The sequence below is a fragment of the Crotalus tigris genome, unplaced genomic scaffold (genome assembly GCF_016545835.1).
Source record: "Crotalus tigris isolate CLP2741 ecotype Arizona unplaced genomic scaffold, ASM1654583v1 scf7180000017614.5298720, whole genome shotgun sequence".
Lineage (NCBI taxonomy): Eukaryota > Metazoa > Chordata > Lepidosauria > Squamata > Viperidae > Crotalus > Crotalus tigris.
The window spans coordinates 2,598,484-2,619,713 of record NW_024096513.1 but is presented as its reverse complement, the minus strand read 5'-3'; the positions used below and the strand labels follow the sequence as shown (position 1 = coordinate 2,619,713).

General features: G+C 48.5%; 1 protein-coding gene across 2 annotated transcripts in view; it reads left to right on the top strand.

The window, feature by feature from the left end:
• Positions 1 to 260: 260 nt before the first annotated feature.
• Positions 261 to 21,230, top strand: part of GRIK3 (glutamate ionotropic receptor kainate type subunit 3) — a 117,810-nt gene continuing 96,840 nt past the window's right edge. Inside the window, exon 1 of one of the 2 annotated variants that reach the window (XM_039328971.1) lies at positions 261 to 1,193. In XM_039328971.1, the coding sequence (XP_039184905.1) occupies positions 1,064 to 1,193 (130 nt within the window). In that variant the 5' untranslated portion in view covers positions 261 to 1,063. Of the gene's footprint in view, positions 1,194 to 7,681; positions 7,953 to 21,230 lie in introns of those variants that run through there. The other variant, XM_039328966.1, reaches the window with a different exon arrangement.

Genomic DNA, 21,230 nt, shown 5'->3' with positions numbered 1-21,230 from the left:
AGGGCGGCTCGCTTCTGCTTCAGAGGACCTTCCCCCCCCCCACCTTCTCTTGCCGCCGCCGCCGCCGCCTCCTCCAATCCCGGGAGGGCGGCTACCTCGCCGGAGCAGCCTTCCAGCCGCCGCCCACCGGAGCCCCGCCTCCATCTCGCCCGCCCGGCTTGCAGGATACGGGGCGAGCCGAGCCGAGCCGAGCCGAGCCCGCAGCCCTCTTTCTCCCCCCCGCGCAGGCAGCAGCAGCCGCCGCCGCCCCGGGACGAGCCGCGCCCTTCTCCCCGCCGCCCCCTGCCGGGTGCCGGACTGCCCGCTCGCCCTTTCCCGGGAAGCGAAGGGAAAGACGCTCTGCACGTGCTCAGAGACCCGGCTCCCCTTGGTTCCTCCTCGAATCACGTGCGCAGGTTGCGCCCGGAAGTCCGTCTTGTGGAGTTGGGGCATTTTCTCCAGGGCGGCGCTCCGGACGCTCCTCGGGAAGGCAGCCCGCCGCCCCGGACCTGCCGCCCGCCAGAGGGCCGGGGAAGACTCGGGCAGAGACCGCGGCGGCCGTTGAGCATGTGCAAAGTACTTTGAGCCCCAGGCCGGCCCTCTTCTCCGCGCGCCGGCCTCGGGCGATGAAGGGGCAGGACTTCCCGGGCGGGAGGCGTGCCTCGCTCTGCGGCTCCAGCCCCGGCACCTTTCGGCCGAGCCTCCCCCGCCAGGCGGCCGCCTTCCTCCGCTGAGCGGCCCCGCGCGACCAGGGGCGGCCCCGCGCAGCCTCGCCGGCCCGGGAGAGCGGCAGCGCGGGGGCCTGCGGCACCGCGGACGGAGCAGCCGCGCCGGGCGTGGCAGGGCGGGCAGGCGGGGCGGCGGCGGCGCTCCGGTCGCTCCGTCCTCTCCGCCTCCCGCGCCGGAGCCAGTACCATGCTCCCCGCTGCGTCGGGCGCAGCCAGCCCCGAATCGGACGCGCCCTCGCCGCCGCCGCCGCCGCCGCGCCCAGCCGCCGGGCGCCCCGTCTTCGCCGGAGGTCCAGCCGGAGCCTGAGCCGGGCACGCTCGGCCGCGCCTCGCCCGCCGCCGCCCGCCCGCCCAGGATGCTGACCGGCTGCCTCGCCCCGCGCCCGCTGCTGGCCCGCTCCTGCCCCGCCGCCGCCGCCGCCGCCGTCCTGCTGGGAGTCCTCTGGCTGCACGCCTGCCGCGGGATGCCCCATGTCATCCGCATCGGTGAGTCGGGCGGGGGCGGGCAGGGGCGGTGCCCGGGGGGGGGGAGAGCGGCGGGAGCCCCGCGGTGGCGTCGTGCGCTGGGAAGGCCGGCGCCGCCCCGGCCAGCGGCGGGACTCCCCGCGTGCCCTTGACGGGGAGGGCAGAGCCGGCCTGGGGCGCGGAGCGGAGTTTGGCGGGGCGGCCGGCGGGGTCGGCGGCAAATGCTGAAGGGCTGCGCCGGTCCGCGATCCCTCCTAGCGGCGTCGGGGGTGATGGAGGGAGCCGGTGCCCCCGTCCCCTTCCTCCGACGGAGAAACTAGCCGAGGGGACGTCTTCGGAGGCGCTGGGGGGCGGGAAAGTGACCGGGAAAGTCGGGACTGGCCGGGCGGCTGCATTGCAGCCTCCTCCGCCTCCCTGCTCTGCTCCTAAGCCCCGCGGCCGCGGAGTTCCTGGCGTGGCCGAGCTGTGAGGGCTGGGCTGGGGGGGGGGGCCGCGGGCCGAAGGGCAGCCTGGCGCCAACTCTGCGACGGAGAGGCCGGGAAAGTCCGGAGAGCCGCAGAGCCCTCCGCCCCCCCCCCCGGCAAAGGCGGCCCCCGGCCAAGGAGGCGCCCGGCTCGCCTTTGGGCTCTGCGGGGTCGGGGAACTCCACAGCCTCCAGCCTGGGGGGGCTGAGAGAGTCTCCCTCGCTCCCGGACCAAACTGCCGGGGTCCGAGCGTTCGCCTTCGGGGCGGAAGACCCCGCAGGGGCGGCCTTGCTCTTCCTCGCGGTCGAGGGAGGCGCTGGGCCTCGACTGGCCGGCAGAGCAGCCGGGCCCCCCCCGTCCCCCCCGAAGGCAATGGCGACCCTGGCCTTTCCTCCCCGGGCGGCCTTCTCGGCCCAGGTGTGTCCGGGAGCCCGCCCTGCCTTGCGCCCCGTCCTCCGCGGAGTCCGCCAGGCTCGCCATTCCGCCGCTTGCTCAGCCGCGCCTCCGAGCAGCCTCCCCAAATCCAGCAGCCCTCCAAGGCAGCCTGGCCGTCGCCCGGGCGCGGACGGAGCCGCAGTGACCTTCCTTGGCTCTGCCGTGGCGCCCAGGCCTTTGGCCCGGCGCCCTTCGCGTGGGGCACCAGCCGGGAGCCGGCGGAGGGGCGGGGAGGCCGTGTGGGCCGGCCCCGCCGGGATTTCAGGCTGGGCTGGGGGGACATCAAGCCGCTCTCCGGCTGGGCCGGTTCTTCTCCCATTCCAAGGGCTTTAGGCAAAGGGATGCTCCTTCACGCCGAATGGATAGGAGCCTTTATTTTAAAAAGTTGAGCCAGTTGAGAAAACATTTATTGTTTTTTTGGGCGGGGGGCTGGATGTTTGCTCTGTGTGGGTGGGGGGGGGAGGCTTAGGGTTTTTTCTTCTCCCTTCTGTTCAGTCATGCCCAGTTTTCTGGGATTGCCTGGACCAAACCCCTGCAGTTTTCTTAGCAAGGTTTTTCCGAAAAGGGTGCCGTTGCCTCCTTCCTAGGACTAGGAGAAAGTGCCTGGCCCAAGGTCACCCAGAAAGAGTGACCTGAGGCAGAACTAGACCTCAGGGTGGGATCTGAGGGGTCTTTTTAGGAAAGGAAGTTGCCCCTCCTTTTGGGGACTTGATCTCACCTGGTCATAGTTTGGGCTGGAATTTGGGCCAATGAAAGAAAAAATGGATCCTTTGGGCCTCCAGAGGTTTGGCACTCTGCTCAGGTGGATCACTTTCAGGTGCTTCTGCAGGTGTGGCCATTGCAGACTTTCAGGTGTGCCCCAGAGAGCTTCACACATATGGGACAAAGATTCAGTCATTGCCATGTTCCAGCTCCGTCTTGGTAGTGGTGCTGGGTTCAAGGAGCTGATACTCCAGTGTTTTTTTTTAAATGTTAGTTAAAAGAGCTCAGAATCCTTTTCCCCGTCAAAATGCAGAATGAAAAGGAAACTCAAGAATGACAGGAGAATTTGTAGTAACTGCAGCAGTTTCAGGTTTACATCAAAGACGACCCATCTTTCTGACGCTTTTCTGTCACCTTTCCTAAGAAATGAAGAATTTCTTCTATCCTGTGTTCTTAATGTGTTCCCTTCTTTCACACGGGCATTTCAAAATAAAAGGGTCGTAAAAAACCAAGCAGCTGGTTGGATTTTGATTGAACTGCCTAATAAATGGCTATATGAGCTTTGATTCTGGGGAAAACACTGTAGAGGTGTCAGTGTTTGTGGATTTTTAGTGGTTGTTAAATTATTATTTTTCTTTTCTCCTGCAAGACAAAACATCTCTCTATTTTTCAGTTCTGTTTCTAAGGAATCTTGTTCTTTGTGACTAAATCAACTCAGATGTTTTTATTTTTAGGTTTTCTTGTAGAATGTAACATTGAGCATAATCCTTTTTAAGCGCCATTTGTAATGTCTGGTGGAGAAAATGTAATTGCTGTCACGGGAATGGAGACGTAGAATCCACACATGGCGGAGTGGAATAACCTAATTGACTTAAGTGCTATTAGTTGGTGTCACTGAGGAAGCTTCTTGCATTTTGTGAGCGCCTTGGAAATCACCCTGTCTGGTTCTTTAGGGGAGTATAAAGCCTCTCGCTCACTTGGTCAGGACCCTGAAGAGAATTTCTCGCCTTCTCTTCTTCTTCCCTCCAACTTCAGCGCCTGCCTTCCGAGAGCAGCACAAAAGGGGCCGTTTTTTGCACAACTGTCTGCCTCCTTGCACCCCTCCACCCCAGAAACCATCAGAAGAAGGCAAAACTCTTGCAAATGGAAATAGCAAGACCCTTTTCAAATTATATTAAGCCTTGAAATGTCACATTTGATATTTTGATAGCTGAGGCAAATAATTAAACAGATGGACGCTTCAGCTGAAATTCTGCCTTGTTAAAATGGGTCAGATACTTGTGATTGGGGAAGGGAAGAAAGCCTTATCTTGGATCCAGGCAGAACCGTAACCTTGGCAAGGGGCGTGTCACAGCACCAGCAGGCCCCCCCTTGTGTTTGCCCACCACGGCGTCTCCACGTTTCTCCGCATTGTGGTTCAGATGGGAGTGGGAAGTGGGTCTGGAGCCTGGCCAGGAGCTCTTGGGGGGGGGGGGCTCAACCTTCCCCCCCCCTTCTCCTCTGGCAGGGCTGACTCGGGCTGTCGCCTCTTGCAGGGAAGGCATCTGCCGCTGTGGCGTCTCCTGTGGCTGCAGCCTCCCCAAAAGACGGGATTGTGCGCGGGGCATCTGCAGCATCTGGAAAAGGCGCCCCAGTGGTGTTTTTGAAACATTCAGGGTGAAAGAAGAGACGAGGCAGGCTGAGAAAGAGATTGTCCTGCCTGTTGTTGGGATAATGCACCGGGCAGGCGGAAGAGAGGCGCCTTGGTGTTTGTGGAAATAAAATGCCTCATTTATTATTGATGTGAACGTGGTCAATTTCAATTAATATTTCCTTGAAAATGGGCTGATTATTTTCAGGATTCGCCCCCCCCCCCCGTGTTTGGAGGATTTGATTGCTGTCTCTTGTTGTTTCCTTGAATTTTTCCTTGATAATGATTTCTCTGTTGAAAACCTTAGTTTTTTTAATACTGTTTTAATAACATCCACTATTAAAAGAAAAAAAAAAGGCGCACAGGCTAAAATAGTGATTCAGAACTCACGGAAATTCAGCTTTTAAGCGGAAAGATCAGAGGAAAATGAGCCAGGAGGCCAATGGTGTCTGTGAACCTCTGAAATCCACAGCACAGGAATGTCGGCTCTGCATTTTGTGGGGTCAAGGCAGCTATCTGAAAGGGGTCACATCTGGACTGGCAAAAAGGACTCAACCAGCTCCCTTTGTTTTTCGTGCAGTGTTGAATTCAGCACTGTGAAATTTGTCCCGCTACAAAACCTGGGTCAGTGCCTTGAAAAACAATGACTTGGCTTCCATTCGGTGGAAGCGTAATTGAAAATCAATATTATTGAAGTCAAGCTGGCGTGGAAATGTTTGCAAAAGATCGGGGTGGCCAGGATAATTCTCTGGGATGGCAGCTGCACTTCGCAGCCAAACTAGCCAGACTGGAAACGGAACCGGCCTCGGCCTCTCCTCTTTCAAGGCAGCGCTTTGGTGTCTCCCGGCCGCTGCTGGCAAAAGCCCCTGCTCTGCCTGCCGTCTCAGGAAGGGCAAAGTGGGGAAAGAGAGGCCTGGCCGGTGTGCGCGTGTGCGTGCGCGTGCGTGTGTGTGTGTGTGTGTGTGTGTGTGTGTCCATTGATGTGTGAGCCTGAAGAGAGTTGGCGGTCACCCTCCGACCTGCCCTTTCCCCTCACTGCACCAGGCAACCAGCTTGAGACAAGGAACTCAGCCTCTTTCCCCCCCCCCCACGGCCCCCTCCAGGCCTGGAACAGATCATCTAGATTAGGAAACGTTTGTACCTTGAGGGGCTGCCCTTCCTAGCTCCAAATGCTTCCCAAAGATCTTTTGAATCCCAGCGCAGAGAAGGCAGCCAACAGAAGGACAGGTGTTGCGTTCTGGCGAGTTGAACAAGGGGAGATGCTGTGATTTATTTATTTCAACTGTTGGAAGGATGACAGTGTTGGAAAAGAGATTCTTTGTCTATGTGGGAGGGGGGCTAAAATTCCCTAATATTTTAAAGGGTGAAATAAATGTAGACGTCCCACGGAGTTTTCATCCACGAGGAAGAAACTAGGGAGAAGATTCTGCGGTGCTTAGTCTGTCGAAATGAAAGGAGCCATCTTTCTTTTGTACCTGCCAATATTTAGATGCATCGCCTGGATGCCAGTGATAATCCTGAGGCAAGAGAGTCTGATTTTGGTGAGCCGCTAAATTAAAGCAAATCTGCAAATGAATCCACAAAGGCCTTTTCACAATTCTTACCCCCTCCCTGGTATGAACACAAAGCTGATGGGGTTCATAGCAATAATGAACTGGGTTCTCATTTTGCACACATCCCTTATGCATAAAACAACAACCCAGGAGAACCTGGAAAATTCATGCAGAGTCCTGGTCACTGTTGACATTCTGACTCTTTTGTGGGGCTACAAATTTGGAGGAAAGTCCTGGCAGGTAGTACAATTTTCTTTATCTGCCTGAACTGAGGAGCAAGTTCATCGGCTCCTCAGCGTGAGCAGATCCAGTCTTGCTTTGGTTTGGTCTCTGGGGGAATTGAGTTCTGATGAGGTGAGGATCTTTGTGTTTTTACAGAGGTGGTGAAAGCAACTTTCTGAGGCTGACCCTGACCGAGCTTTGCGCCGTTGGTTGGCCGCTCCAGTTTCTCTCATTTCGGTATGAAGGCAGAGATGAATGTCAGGCTCCAGCGATTCAATCCTGGTTCTGCAGCCTTCAGGAGGAGAAGCAGCCGGCTGTGAGATGGAGTCAGGGCTGCCGTAGGAAAGCCGGCTGCTGTTTTTCCAAAACCAAACAGCTGCCTTCCTCAAGCGGCCGCGGCTTCATTCTAAATATGCTGTGTTAGGCTAGATGCTGAATTTCCAGGCCTGGAAGCATTTCTGTGTACATATCCTGGGTAATTTCTGATAGTCTATCCAAGCACTAGGCATGTGTGCATGAGTGCTGTGTTCCCATTCTTCGTGCTGTGTAGAAGAATCTACCTCATGAGGCTGGCAGTGAATTTTTGCCATTTCTCCCTAGTGAACTCTTGTTGTTTTTGTGTTTGTGATAAATCCTTGGTTCGACCGTGGCTTGGAGAGCTCTGCAATCTACCCACAGCTTAATGTGGTCCATCTTGTCCTTTTAACGTGATTGCAACTCCTCTCCAGCTTCTAGTGTGCCAGTTGAGATGAAGCTGATTCGTTGCAGAGCCCAGGGCAGGTTTTGAATCATGGCAGCTGCTCCCGCTGTGGACAGTCAGCAGAGGGCAGGTGTGTGTCAGTGATAGCTCTTTGTCTGCTCATTGCTTCTTGGCCTTTGGCTAAGATCAAGTGTCTGGTACCCGGGTTGGGACCCTGCCTCCCACCCTCAAGGGCAACTCAAGACAAGGTGCTCTCAAGTCACACTCAACACCTGGAGACTGGACCTTTTGCTTGGCTTCTGTTGCTGCTAGCTCTGGCCCAGCTTGCTGTCTCTTCCCAGAGATGGGCAGAAAATGTGCCAGGTTTTGTTTGTTTGCCACCTAATATAGTGCATTTCTGAGCTCTTGTGGCAGAAACAGGTTTGATTTTTAGGCAGTTGTATTCATTTCATTTCATTTCTTCAACCGCGTTTCCATTCTAAACAGTACAGATTCCCCCTCTGTACAGCCACTCAAACTTTGGTAGAACCAAGAGTGACAGAAACAATTTGAAGAACACGAGGAGAAAGCCCCAAGTGATTCTGGCTACAAGGCTGAGCTGCCAACCACAATGCCAAACATTTTGCAGTTCTTCCTCTCTCACTCCTCATCCTTGTTGTCTTTCTGCATAGGTTGCTTTCTTCTGCTCTCCAACTTCTTATTGTCTGGACACAAAACACCTTTTTTTCAGGTCATGTGGCCACACCCCTTCCTTAAGATTTTGTACACCTGAAGGAGAAGCTGAAGCAAATGGAATTTCCTGTCTGTTGGGTGTTACACAGATTATGCCAAGAATATGGCATCCAGTTCTGGGCACAGCTTGTAAAGAAGCATGTGAGAAAGCCGCTGAGGGGATCCTGGAAACAAAAACGGAGTGGTCGGAGGTGTTGGGTCCGCTTAGCTTGGAGAAAACCTACCAGCTGGACCTGAAGGGCTGCCGTCTAGAAGACAGGGCAAAATTCTTCAGAGATGTTCCAGAAAACAAAACAAGAAAGAAGGAGCAAGGAAGCAGAATTTGCTTGCACATCGGAAAAGGTAACCGAGGAACAGTCTGCCTTGGGAATCTCCTTTGCTGGAAGTCTTAAAATGGGGGCTTGGGTGATCATCTGTCAGGGATGCTGCTGCTGCCGCCACTGGGGATTCCTGCACTGGGCAGAAGGGTGGACTAAATAGTCCAGGATGCCTTCTACCCCCTTGCCTCCCCCCCCCCCCGTTCTGAGGCTGGGCTAATCCAGGTTTCCCCCCCCCCCGTGATCCTCTCTCTTGCCCCATTCTTTGCTTGCTAGAGGGAGAGTCCTGGAAGTCCCGGGAGCCCCAACTAGGCTAGACTCAACCCCAGGTTGGGTTGCCTTCCCCCACCTGCTGAAATCTGAAGATTCAATATTAGCTGCTCCCCTTGTGCGATAAATCCTGCTGCTTTCAGAGGCCCCCCCCCATTTCTTTCACAAATTGTTCCAGATTCAGTCTGGGGTGCAAAACTCCCAGTGCGGCAACTTAGGTGTTCAGGAACAGCTTGTCCGTTGAGGGAGCTGAGCAGCCCATGCTTCAGCTGAGTTGGGTGTAAGAGGAGAGCCCTTGCCAGCGCAGAACCGGAGTGCATTTTGTGCCGAAATGAATGCAAGCCTTATGGAGGATACCTTGCCACGTCCTGGGCTTGATGCGGTCAAGGCTGAGCCCAGAAGCCTTTTGCAGGTTCATTTCTGCCTACTGTGGCATCTGAAGCTCTGGAGGCAAGCAGGGCATAATCTTAGCTTATGCATTCTCATTCAGCATGCGATTGAATCCAGCCAGCGTTCTTTGGATTCAGCTGAGGGGCTCCTGCAAACAGGGATTCTGTATTCCGAGCATCTCGGCTGCCTGACCAAGAGTTAATATTTCAGATTGTCCTATAATTCCCACAGGCTGCTCTGTCTAGGATGAGATTCTCGACTGAACGTTTCAACATTGCATCTTTGAAATAATAAACTGTTGCCATAAGAGGCACTCGTATCTGCAAGGCCAGTTCTGCCTTGCCCAGATTATTAGCTGGAAAAGCTGGGTGAAGGGGGGAGTTCTCCTTGTTCATCTATCCACATTGTTCAAATCACCTGGCTGAAAAGAGGCTTGCCAAGATCGATTGACTTCCTCTGATCTTCCTCCGAAGACCACCTGAAAATAAGGCCAGTGGGTCACCGTGGTCTCCATTGGTTCTGGCTTCTCCTCCCAGGATTCTGGTGAAGGAAATTCCCTCCATTGGGAAAACCATCACAGACCGGCATTTTGCTATTTTCGCTGCTGCAAAGAGCTCTTTGCTTGGATTGTAGTTACTGCAATTTTCCCAGCCTGCGTTCTTTCTGTTTCATTGCTGGCAACTGACTCCCTTCTGTGGCCATGACAGATATAATTGCCTGTGGTGTCCTTCTCCCCACAATTAGTTATTGTCAGCTACTGAAAAGTCTTTCCCTGCTGTCTGGTAGTAGCACAGGTTTAGAGTAAGCATAACGGTCTTGAATTATGGAAAAGGAAAGGAGTCCCTGCGGATTTTGCTCTGCTAGTTGTTGCCGAGACTCGGGGGATGGTGTTCATCTCCAATTCAAGGCCATTGAGCCAACATTGTCCGAAGATGCATCTGCGGTCTTGTGGCCAGCAACGTGCTGCTGTTTTCTCTCCACCGGAGTAGTACCCATCTATCTACTTGCATTTGCAAACGGCTAGGTGGGCAGGAGCTAGGCAAAGATTGGAGCTCACCCCATCTTGTGATTTTTGGGTCTTGAACCCGGGCTGTCGGCTTTCCAGCTGAAAGGCTCAGTGTCTTAACCATGCTGCCTAGTGAATTATGGAAAGTGATATGCAAATACAGAACTGAAGTAAGTTGCTGATTGCAGGAAGAGTAGATATGGTGGAAGTAGAGCATAAACGGAATTCTTAGCAGATGGGTCATAAAACACAGGACATAGAAAGGGACCTTGGAGGTCTTCTTGCCCAACCCCCTGCTCAGGCAGGAAACCATCTATCATTTCAGACATAGAGTTGGCCAATCTCTTCTTAAAAACCTCCAGTGATTGAGCATCCACAACTTCTGAAGGGACGCCGTTCCACTCATTAATTGTTTTAATTATCAGGAAATTTCTCCTTAGTTCTAGGTTGCTTCTCTCCATGGTTAGTTTTCAACCATTGTTTCTTGTCCTGCCTTTGGGGGTTTGGGAGAATAGTTTGACGCCCCTCCCCTCTTTCGTCAACACAGAAACAAGGGAGAGAAGGATGTATGTTACCCTGTATGTATAAAGCACTTATAGAGAAATGTTGCATTTACTGACCTTGAAGAAGTATTGTTTGGGAAGTAAAGACTGGTACTTTTGTATTCAGATTATGAGATGTTGTTGGTTGAGAACCAAATGAGCAATGAATGCCAGATAGCAAGAAGAGTATGAAAATTAATGCATCCAAGACCACAGGAATACATTTGAAAAAAGAATGGAAGGAATAAGTTACACAAAAAAGGCCAGGAAAAGGAAGAATTTGTGTACTTTGTACAGCAGTAAAGGTGGAAAAATGGATGAAGAAATATTTAAATGTGCAAATGCTGGTAGAAACATAGTGGTTAATACAGATCGTCCTTGACTTACAACCATTCATTTAGTGACTATTTGAAGTTACAACAGCGCTGAAAAAAGTGACTTATTGCCCCTTTTCACACTGTTGCTGCTTCCCCGTGGTCACGTGATTGAAATTCAGACTGTTGGCAACTGGCATGTACTTAAGACAGTTGCAGAGTCCCAGGATCACGTGATCACCTTTTGCAACCTTCTGACAAGCATTCCATGGGGAAGCCCCGACATTGGCTTCTTGTCTTGCACACAGAGGCCCACTTGCTCTTTGCCCAGGACAGCCTCACAATGTCGCCTGGTCAGCCCTGAAGACATCCGACTTCCAGGGCGGAAGTGGTGTTTTCCATGTTGTGCTGGCCCAAGGTTTGTCATGCCAACAGTCTGGGCCTTATGGAGGAAAAGGAAGGAGGCTTGCGATGATGATCGGTGATCTGCTTGGATCCAGTAACTCTGCCAGATTTGCTGTGAGATCGAGCCCCCCTTTCATTGAGTTAGTGGGTTCTGTTCCATAATGCTATTTTGGTTGCAAGAACCCCAACTTTCCTGTATTTTATTCAATATATTTTGAAGGGTTGCTTGAGGTAGCCACCTGTGCATACACAGGAAAACTATTTTCTCAAACACCAACTCTTCAATAATAGCTAGTGGCTGGGTCAATTGACCACTAGATGGTAGCCAAAAGACATTAGTGGTCAAGAAATTGGGCAGTTGACAGGTTGGTAATCATTTTGGAAAACTGAAAGGAAGGAAGTGAGAGCATCCCATCTCCTTTACATTCTATCTCAGCTGCATGAATGCATGGGCAGCAGCTTTTATTTGAGCAAATATTGTGTTGCAGTCAAGAGAGACGAAGTCTTTGTTGCGGTCTGTGCTTGTTAGGTCAAGATGATAATATTCTTTGAGGGAAATGAAAACATTGGATAGAGTACCCAAACAATGGGGCACCCATCCCTACCCAGATTCTATAGAGGTGTCAGTTTTGGTCTTTTCCAAGAGTTCTGATTTTCAACCAGGATAAACCATACATCATTCTTTTTTTATATATAGCATTGTGCAGTGTAGCATCCCCTGGTCCCATTTTGGAGGTGTGGAAGGGTGTCTGATGGGAGGAAGCAGGTCAGATGTGGCTGTGTGGATAAACTCACAGGGAGTTCTGTGGAGTGCAGGAAGTCCTCGGCGTGTTTAGACGTGCAAATGCTTGTAGAAATGTAGTGGGCAAAACAGGTAGTGCTCTACTTACAGCCATTCATTTAGTGACCCTTTGAAGTTACATCAGCACTGAAAAAAAGTGACCTATCCCTATTTTTCACTCTTAACAACCACAGCAGCTTCCCCCGTGGTCAAAATTCAGACGCTTGGCAACTGGTTCATATTTATGACGGTCGCAGTGCCCCAGAGTCACGTGATCATCCTTTGCGACCTTCTGACACGCAAAGTCAACGGGGAAGCCGGACTCACTTAACAACTGTGTTATTAACTTAACCACTGCAGTGATTTCACTTAACAGCTGTGGAAAGAAAGGTTGCAAAATAGGACAAAACTCACTTAACAACAGGCTGAGTTGTGGTGTTGCAGAGAATGAGCTACTTCCTGCTGTTTCCTTTTTTGTCATGTGCTTTTGTTTTCTTTGGCTTCTTGTGTTCTTGATCTTTATGGTGCCTATCTTGAAAGAGAATTGCATGAAGAGGGCTAGCTGGGGGAGCCTCCTAGATAAGTAGATGGGGGCTGGAGGGGGGCAAAGCTTCAATCAGCTTTGCTTGGTGACCTTCTTTTCTAGAGCACGAGGTCCTGGCTATGGGCACCCTGGTCACTTGTCCATTAGGTTACTGCCGGGCACCTTGCATGGCACTGCTTTGGCGACATGCTTGGAAGCTGCAGTTGGTCCCCCTTGACTGCTCATGGGAGGGCAGGAACAGCTCTTCATGCTTAACACCGCGTGGCCAGAGGCTCCGCTTAGAATTGGGACCGGCCAGCCGGGGTCAAGCCTTCACGTACACCGTGGGCATCCCGGCTGGGATGCTCTGTGCTCCTCTGCCCCGAGAGTCTCATCTCTGTGGCAGCCCCACTTGGAACTGCTTCTCACCAGGCAGCCAGGTGGCTCCACTGCTGCTGCCGACTTTTAGAAAAAGCCTTAACCCCCTGAGCTCTCCAGAAGGAGAATTCATTTAAGATCTGGCACATTACTTGCATGACCCTTATTAATTTATTTTATTACGGTGAATTATGAAAGGGTTTGACAGTTTTAAGGGTCATTATTTCTATATCATTTCTGTATTGCTGTTTGTTTTTTCATTCTACACTGCTATGAGTCCGTGTGAAATGTGGCAGGGCATAAATAAAGTAAATAAATAAATATTGCTCTCTCGTTCTTCCTGGTGTTCAAGACAAGTCTGGCCACCAGTGGCTTGTGGAAGAATCGTGGTCTCCCTTCTGTGATTCTGGTTCTGGCCGTGGCTGCCACTGCTGCTGCCACCATTCTGGGTGACAAAGGGGCCTTCGTAAAGATCTGTTAAAGGTCTTTCCTTGACGGATTCGGGCGCTCCTCAGCCGCCCAGCTGGCTCTGCTCCTAGCAGTCAATTTTGCTTTGTGCTATTGGACTGGAAAAGAAAGGCGGAGACAGGAGATTCTTCTGTTTAAGAAAAACAGGCAACGATTGCACATTAATTGCTTGGTCTTCCCTTTTTGCTTTTCTCAGCTAATGTAATTACTTGAGAAAAATCTTTAAGTGGTCAATAGCCTTTTTAATTTTTTATTTCGTTTAAAGGAAAGAACTCCCAACTTGAAATTGGCTGAGGAGTCCTGAAAGTGTAGAAGTGGAGTAGCAAAGGGAGGGAATATTTTTTTAACAGAAGGTGGGTTTGTAAAATGGAATGAAAAAAAAAAAAAGCTGAATTTCTTCTACCAGTGAACAAGAGTTAGAAAATATTCTGTATATATTTTGGGAAGAAGGTGGAGTGAGTTCGGTATAGCCCATGCCTAGAACTATTTATTTGTTAGATATTTTTTCTACCTTTATTTATGTGGAACTAAGGTTGTGTCTCAGTTTCCAGTCCAGTGCCATGGCCTTTACATCAGAGTACACGGAACTGATAAGTCCAAGCGGGATCATAAAATCTTAGAGTTAGAAGGCTATCTAATCCTAGACCATGGGTAGGCAACCTTGGCTCTTTTATGACTCGTGGACTTTTATGACTCGTTGAAGTCCAGAAGTCATAAAAGAGCCAAGGTTGCCTACCCCTGTCCTAGACCATATTGGTAAGATAAAACAATTTGGGATAGACAGCATCACCACCAGATGGATTTGTAACTGGCTAACAAACTGCAGTCAATGTGTGGTCCTTAATGGAACTGCATCTAAAAGGAGGGAAGCATTCAACGTTTTGGGGATCTGTGCTCTTCAACTGTTCATAAATGATCTGCCCTGTGTAGGTCAGTGACATTTGATTGTTCTGTGACCAATATCCCTTTTGGGGGAGGGGGTGAAGCATCAAGGAGGGACTTGGGTGGAACACTTTCTAGACCTTCTGGATTTGGTTGAGGGGTTGACGCAAAATGTCAGTTACCAAGGAAGTCGGACTCTCAGCTGTGGAAACTCCCCGTGTCCTCGTATCTCAGCCTAAGAGCTGGGGGTGTGTATGCGTGTGCAGTGGGGAAAGTGCTGGGCTAAGAGTCGGGAGATGTAGGGTCAAGTCTACCTTCAGCCCTGAAAACAGTTCTTTGGCTTCGGTGCGGTTTCTAGCTTCTGTGGTTGGGTGGAAAAATAGGAGGAGGAACATTTTGCACGCCCCCCCCCCTTTAGCTCCTGTGCAGAAGTCGGGACATTAAATGAGGAAGCGAGGTGTGATGAATCTCCCTAAAGGGAAGCCCCCTCAGACCTTGAGCGCCCCTGGTGCTCTGCTCCCATCTCCCGCTGCGGGTTCTGGCTTGGGGCTGGAAGCTGTTTTGCTTGGCTGAAGGTTTAGCTGAAATTATGTTATTGTTTGCTCTGTGTAGTTGTACTGAAATATTAATGTTGCTTTGGATTTTTGATTTTGGAGTGGAACTGTTTCTTTTCCCCGCTGCATGGCTGTTTTACATTTTGAGTACCTGGCTTCTGGGGCCAGATCCATTTCTCCCAATTAGGAAGAAAGCAAATTGCACACTAAAAGCTGTAACCCAGCCCAATTTGCATCTCATTATCTGTAATACGGTCCATTATGAATTCACATTTAATTTTAGTACTTCTTTTTTTGAGGCGACGCTCAGCCTAATTAAATCTTTCCCTTAATCCAGGAATCTGCTGCTGCAGCTCTTCTGTTCCTCCCCCCCCAAACACCCCCCTCCACTAAAACGCCAGCTGAGACCCAGCAGGAGAGACCCCACCTGTAATATTGCAGTCACAGGCCACCCTTGAAAATGCTTTTAAGCTTTGGATCACACCCTTGTGATTCCCCACATAGGTCCAGTCCAGTCCTTCTTGGAAATTAAATGGATTTTCTCATCTTCTGCTTGCTCGCCATGAATTGCAACCAAGAACTGAATTTGGTCTGCACACACAGACCAACTGCAAGGCTTTTCTTGATGAAAAGTCTAAACCAGTGGTTCTTAACCTGGGCGATATTGCCCCCCAAGGAGCGATTTCATTTTTCAGGGGGGGGATGGAACGAAAAGGGGCGATGCGGGGGCAAAGGAACGAAAAGGGGGCGATATGGGGGCGATGGAGCAAGAAGTTTTGGGGACACTTTTGAGACTTTTTCGTACAGTGAATCGCTGTATATCTGCCGTACAAAAACATCAGATCGCTCGCTATTAGTGGATTGAATTGTGTTTTCAAATGTTCCTCCAGCTAGCTTCAGTACAGAATGCCGTACATATGTGAATATGCATCGCTTATCTTCATGCGCGTTGCGCAGCAGCCTCTACCCATACAGTGACGCACCATTGGCCAGAAAATGGGAGATATGGGGAAAAGATTGTAAATAAATTATTTGCATCGATATGTCCTGATGACAATTTTAAAGAAAACAAAAAAAGTGTTTGCATAAATTGAAGAATTATTTCCTATGTTGTGATTGAGAGGTGATGTTGGGGAAGGAGGGCGATGACAACTTTCTCATTGGCTCGAGGGGGTGATTCGTTCAAAAAGGTTAAGAACCACTGGTCTAAACTGTCTTTTGGCCGTCCCTCTTCCAATCTTTCCTACAGCTGGGCTGTGCTTTGGCTTCCCTCTCCTGCATGCCCACAATCAGATGGACTTCAAGGCCCAGCATTATTGGCCAATTAAAGAATTTGGGAAGGCGGCACATCTGGAGAGGATGGGAAGGCTTTTCCACGCTGCACTTTGTACTCTGACTTTGTACTCTAATGGCCAGAAATGGCCTTTAGCAAAACAGCCTTAATTATTGAAAACAAGCCTGTCCAAACTGCAGAAAAGAAACAAAGCTTTGGCTCCCGAGACTGATTGCCACCGTTTCATGAGCCAACGTGGGTTGGTCAGACAAAATGACACCAACTCGGGAGTTGTGCAAGAGCATCAGTGTCTTAGGAGCCTTTGTGGAAGCCCCTCCACATTATTTTTCCCATTTCTACATTTTTAGTTGTGCTGAATAATTTATTTGTGCCATCTATGAAAAAGGATAGTAGGACATTCCACATTTTGCAGCCCTTAAAACATGCATGTATGTGCATATGTGTACACACACACACACACACACACATACACACAGAGCTCCTCTTTCCCTGATTTCTGAAAATTTGCTAGGTCTACTTGCTCACTAATTTCAACCTTATTGAATCTAATTTCAGCCTCATAATTTCAACGACAACCAGAAAAAACAGAAAATTTTCTCTTGCATTTTTTTTCTAAAGTTGTATTTTTCTCTGCATCTCATATGATGATGTTTGTATAGAGGGGTTGGTGTCCCCCCGTTGTGTGCCTGTTAAATGAAAACAGGTCATTGTTCTCTACCATTTAAGGGAAACCTTTGGAATGAAGCTGCCAATTCTATCACAAGATCTTACATTTGTCTCCTCTACATGAATCCCAAGTACACTCTTTTCTACTGATTTGCCCTTTCATAATTTGGGAAATTCGGGATTTGCATATCTTTGATTTAAGATTTTCCAAGTTTTTACATAACTTGGATGTGCCCATCCAAGCCATGAAATACTCCAAAGCTGAGCTGGCTTTCCTTTTGCAGTTTGATTTTGCCTACTGGGATTTTTCCTTCCTTTGGATATTAACAGATTGATGAGGTCGGGGCCTCCTGAGGACAAGAGAGCCGGCTAATGAGATGAGGACTTCCAATCAACCTTGCCTGGAATCCGAGAGACATTTTTTTTTTTTTTTTTGAGAAGCAACACTGTTCTCGTGCAAGATGCAGTTTGGGCTAAAATGGCCTCAGATGTTTTCTTGCAAAGCTATTAATGCTCTCCTTGAAACATTTGACCTTAAAGTCCGTCTTGCTTGCTGGCAGGGCTGTGATCTCGCTCTCGGTGCTGAGGGGTCCTGGGGGGGGGAGATCTTGGCACTTCTTTCCTGTGATAAGGAACAGAAATCTTCACTCCTGTTCAAGCAGACATGCAATAACATTTGGGGGAAGGCCGAGCATCGTGTCAAGGATTTGAGCCACTCTCATCCGGGCTGCTTCTGGACTTACCCAGCAGAGTCTTTCCACCATCTGCTTGACAGCTAACTAGCATTTTTGCCTGTCAGCATCCTTCAACACGCAAGACATTATTTTGATGTGTTACAAAGATCCTGTTTGTGTTCATTCCTGCTGCCCTATCATGACTTCCAGAGTTGTTTTTGTTGGTCCCCCCCCCCTCCTCCTGCAGTGTTAGGGCACCCACAACTTCTGGAAGCACTTTAACCACTACAGCAAACTGGCTCTCTTAGGAAGTATAGGACATTGCAAAAACATGCGTTTTAAATCAAGATTATTCTTACTGTATTTCCAACAAAAAACTGTTTTATATAACATCATACAAACATAATGGAGTCCAATAAAGTCTAATTATTTTCAAGTCATAATTTGATACTCTTGCTATAGAAATTAAAACACTCATTGTTTAGGCAATATCTAATTCTTTATTCCACTCCTTCTTAACCTTTGCATTTCAAATTGAATTAGCATATATCTATAGAAATTAAGAATAGGGGGTTTTTTTTTTAGTTTTAAAGGATTTAGCAAGCTGTTCTAGTATCTCAGGTGTGTCCAAAAAATGTAGTTAACAGATGTTGTGGTTGTAAATATTGCTATTGGGTTATATCTGATGGATGATATTTATCTCTTAACACAGCATATGTTAAAATTCATCTCCATCTTGGTATAGGCTTTCCTGCCTGAGTAGGGGGTTGGACTAGAAGACCTCTAAGGTCTCTTCCAACATCATCATCATCATCATCATCATCATCATCATCATCATTATTATTATTATTATTATTGATCATCGCACAGTCATCCAGATGTTCAGACTGGATTTGGCATTTTGTCTACCTATCGAGTCCTTACCCAGGACCTGGGATAGGCAGATGTGAATGTTTGATGGTATTACAGATATCATCGCAGGATGGAAGCAGTTCCTAGTAAGGCCGCATTTTGCAATTGACTAATAGCGAATTTGTCAATGCCAATGGTGTTCAGGTGGTGCTCCAGTTGTTATTATAATAATAATTATTATTATCACCACCATCATCATCTCTACCTTACGTAGTAAACAGAGACTGTATTGAATGAAGATATAGGGTCCTTTTAAAATAAAATTAAACTACCTCAATTAAATGCTCCTGCCTGAGCAGGAGGTTGGACTAGATGACCTCCAAGGTCTCTGTTACTCTGTGATACATAAAAATTTTATTTACTCCAAATAAAAATTGGCTTGGTGTAGCATTTGAGTTCACAGCTTGATTATATTTTCCAGGATATTTCCAGGTATTGATATCAAACTGATTGGCCTATAATTTCTTGGATCCATTTTTCCCTTATATAATATAATTCTATATAATTCTATACCATTCTAATTATATTCTATGTAATTCAGAATAAAATTTTTGAAATTGACAACTTACATCCATTGAAGTTTTACATTTTTCTTCTCTTTGACCTCTAATAGATGGAATTATTGCCCTGTCTTTCTTTGCAGTAAGCGATTAAAAAGATTTAGAAACATTTCCAAAAAAAGAAGAAAAATAATAACAGTTTCAAACTTACCAATTCAGACAAATACATTATGTGCAGAAATTAATGGTAGAGTTGGCAACATGCCCAGATTTCTTTGTTATCTTGAAGTTTACCATAATAAAAAGGCATGTAGGGAAAAAAAATACAGTTTTCCAGTACAACTTTGGGCAAACTTAAACTTCTCCCTCCCAGCAGATTCCCTGAAATGAAACAGAGTCAGTCTGATTTATCAATAGATTTCAAAGATAAGATAAAGGCCTCTCCATTCAAAGGCTTTTCAGATCTGTGAATTTGATCTTGGCAAGTGCAGAATGTAGTGGAAAGCATATGAAATATTGAAGCTGTATTGATCTGTGTTTTTCTCAAAAGACTTCTCTTTTTGGAGAGTTCTTCAGTAAAGTCAGAATAAATGGACATCTTACTTTGGCCAGAAACCTTCTTTAGTAGAGATCTTCCAATTCCTGGTGCTGAAAAAAAAATCTCATCTCTTGTGGAAATATGAAGAAATATTGGAAATAGTTTATTTATTTATTTATGAGACTTATATACCGCTTTAAGTGCAAGCACTCTCTAAGTCTAAGCGGTGTACACCAGTAAGCAATATATATATATATTTACATTGCCCCCAACAATCTGGGTCCTCATTTTACCTACCCCGGAAGGATGGAAGGCTGAGTCAACCTTGAGCCGCTGAGATTTGAACTGCTGACCTGCTGAACACAGTCAGCTAAAGTGGCCTGCAGTACTGCACTCTAACTGCTACGCCACCTCGGCTGCCCAAGCTTCCTTCTCGTTAAAGGAATTTGAACCACATGATCAATCGCCACTGGAAAATCCCAAAGGGAGGAGCTTTCTGAAAAGCAACACTGCAGAAATTCAGCCAGGTCTGAGTGACTTGGAGAGCTTCAAATGCCAATCACACATAGGATTGTTCCGGGGCAGTTGTGACTCTTAAGTAATTTGTTTATCCAAAATATTATGACTGGCTTGAGTAATTGTCTCGTGGGCAGATAGCCGATCTTCATAATGAGCTATTTTTTTTTCTTGCATCTGTTTTAAATCACATTTTGTTCTGCCAGATCTTGTTGGATCAGCTTCAAGATTTCTACCTGAGCCAAGACTTTTTAAACAAATTAGCAGAAGACTCTTCCTCTGCCATTTTACTGGTTGGCAGATGATGATGCAGCTGAAATTAATGTTGAACGTTGGGGGGAGGGTGTATGGGTATTCAGGGAAGGGTAGCATCTCTGTTGGAGGGGTCTGCTGTGCCCTTATTTGGCCTGCTCACTTATGTTTGCTCCCACTTGTAACTCCAAGGAGCTGTAATGTATATAGTAGCCACACCCTGGTAAACCGTGGCAGATGGACCAAACCGAGTGAGGGTAGCCAATGGGTGTTTGACTCTTGGTGTGGTAGGGGATTTATCTATCCAGCATGTGAAGTCTGGCTTAGCAGATTGAGTGGAGGAGACAGATCAACAGTCGAAGGAAGACCCAGCAGCCATTGTGGAATGCTAAGAGCACAAGACAGTTAGATGTCCTGGCCATCTGCTGCAGATCTTCAGCCATAACACTCTTCCATGACATTGGGTTAAGGTCTCTTCTGCCATTGTTGTAGTTGTTGTTGTTCCACTGTTCCACTCAATCACACATATGTTTCTCTTGTGTAATTCATCTTCAGCTACAACTCATCTGTAAATACTCCCAGTATAAACCTAATCTAGTGGGTCCTGCGGCAATGGAGGAGTGGCAAAGCAAAAGATGGAGATGTCCGTCGGACGTTGCAGTCACAAACCTGCACGTGGTTGGCCATTGGACCAGTGGTCATTCACCTGGGGCAGCAGAGATATCTGCAGCATCCAGTGTAACTGGGCAGCCCTTCTAGGATAGCACTGCCCACCCTGGCATGAGGGAGGGGGTTAGAAAAAGTATCCTAGATATTGCCTGTCCCACAACAACATCTGGTTAGTTAACTGTAGATAATAGATCGTTTCTTTGGTGGTTGACAATCATAAAAAACAAATTAAAAACCCTCATTTCTGGAGCCTGGATGCCTGTCTGTGGCTGGACAGAGACAAGGTGCCAGGGCCTAAAACACGAACAGCTCTTAGCAGCCAGACTTCACTGTTACAGCATTGACACTGCTACACTCAGTGAGGCCAGGCTGCCAGATGAGGGTTCATTACAGGAAGCAGTGAGTGGAATATATTAAAGGGAAATCGGAGGGAGACAGTGGGATTTACGTAGTAGGTTTTGTGATCAAGAGTGCTCTGCTGAAGAACATCTCCACTCTACCCACAGGAATAAATGAATGCTTTATGAAGTTCCGCTGTTCTCTCAGCATGTCCTGTTATATCACTATTGTCAGCTCTTATGCACCAGCTCTCATGAGTTCAGACCAAGACAAGGACCACATTATTCGAACAACCCCCACTAGTGATAAGGCTGTCGCTCTGAGCGATTAAAATGCTAGGATGAGGATAGATAGTAGGATGGAGTCCTTGGGAGACACGGGGCAGGAAAAGTAAATAGCAGTGGCCTACTACTCGTATGCAGATGTGTCA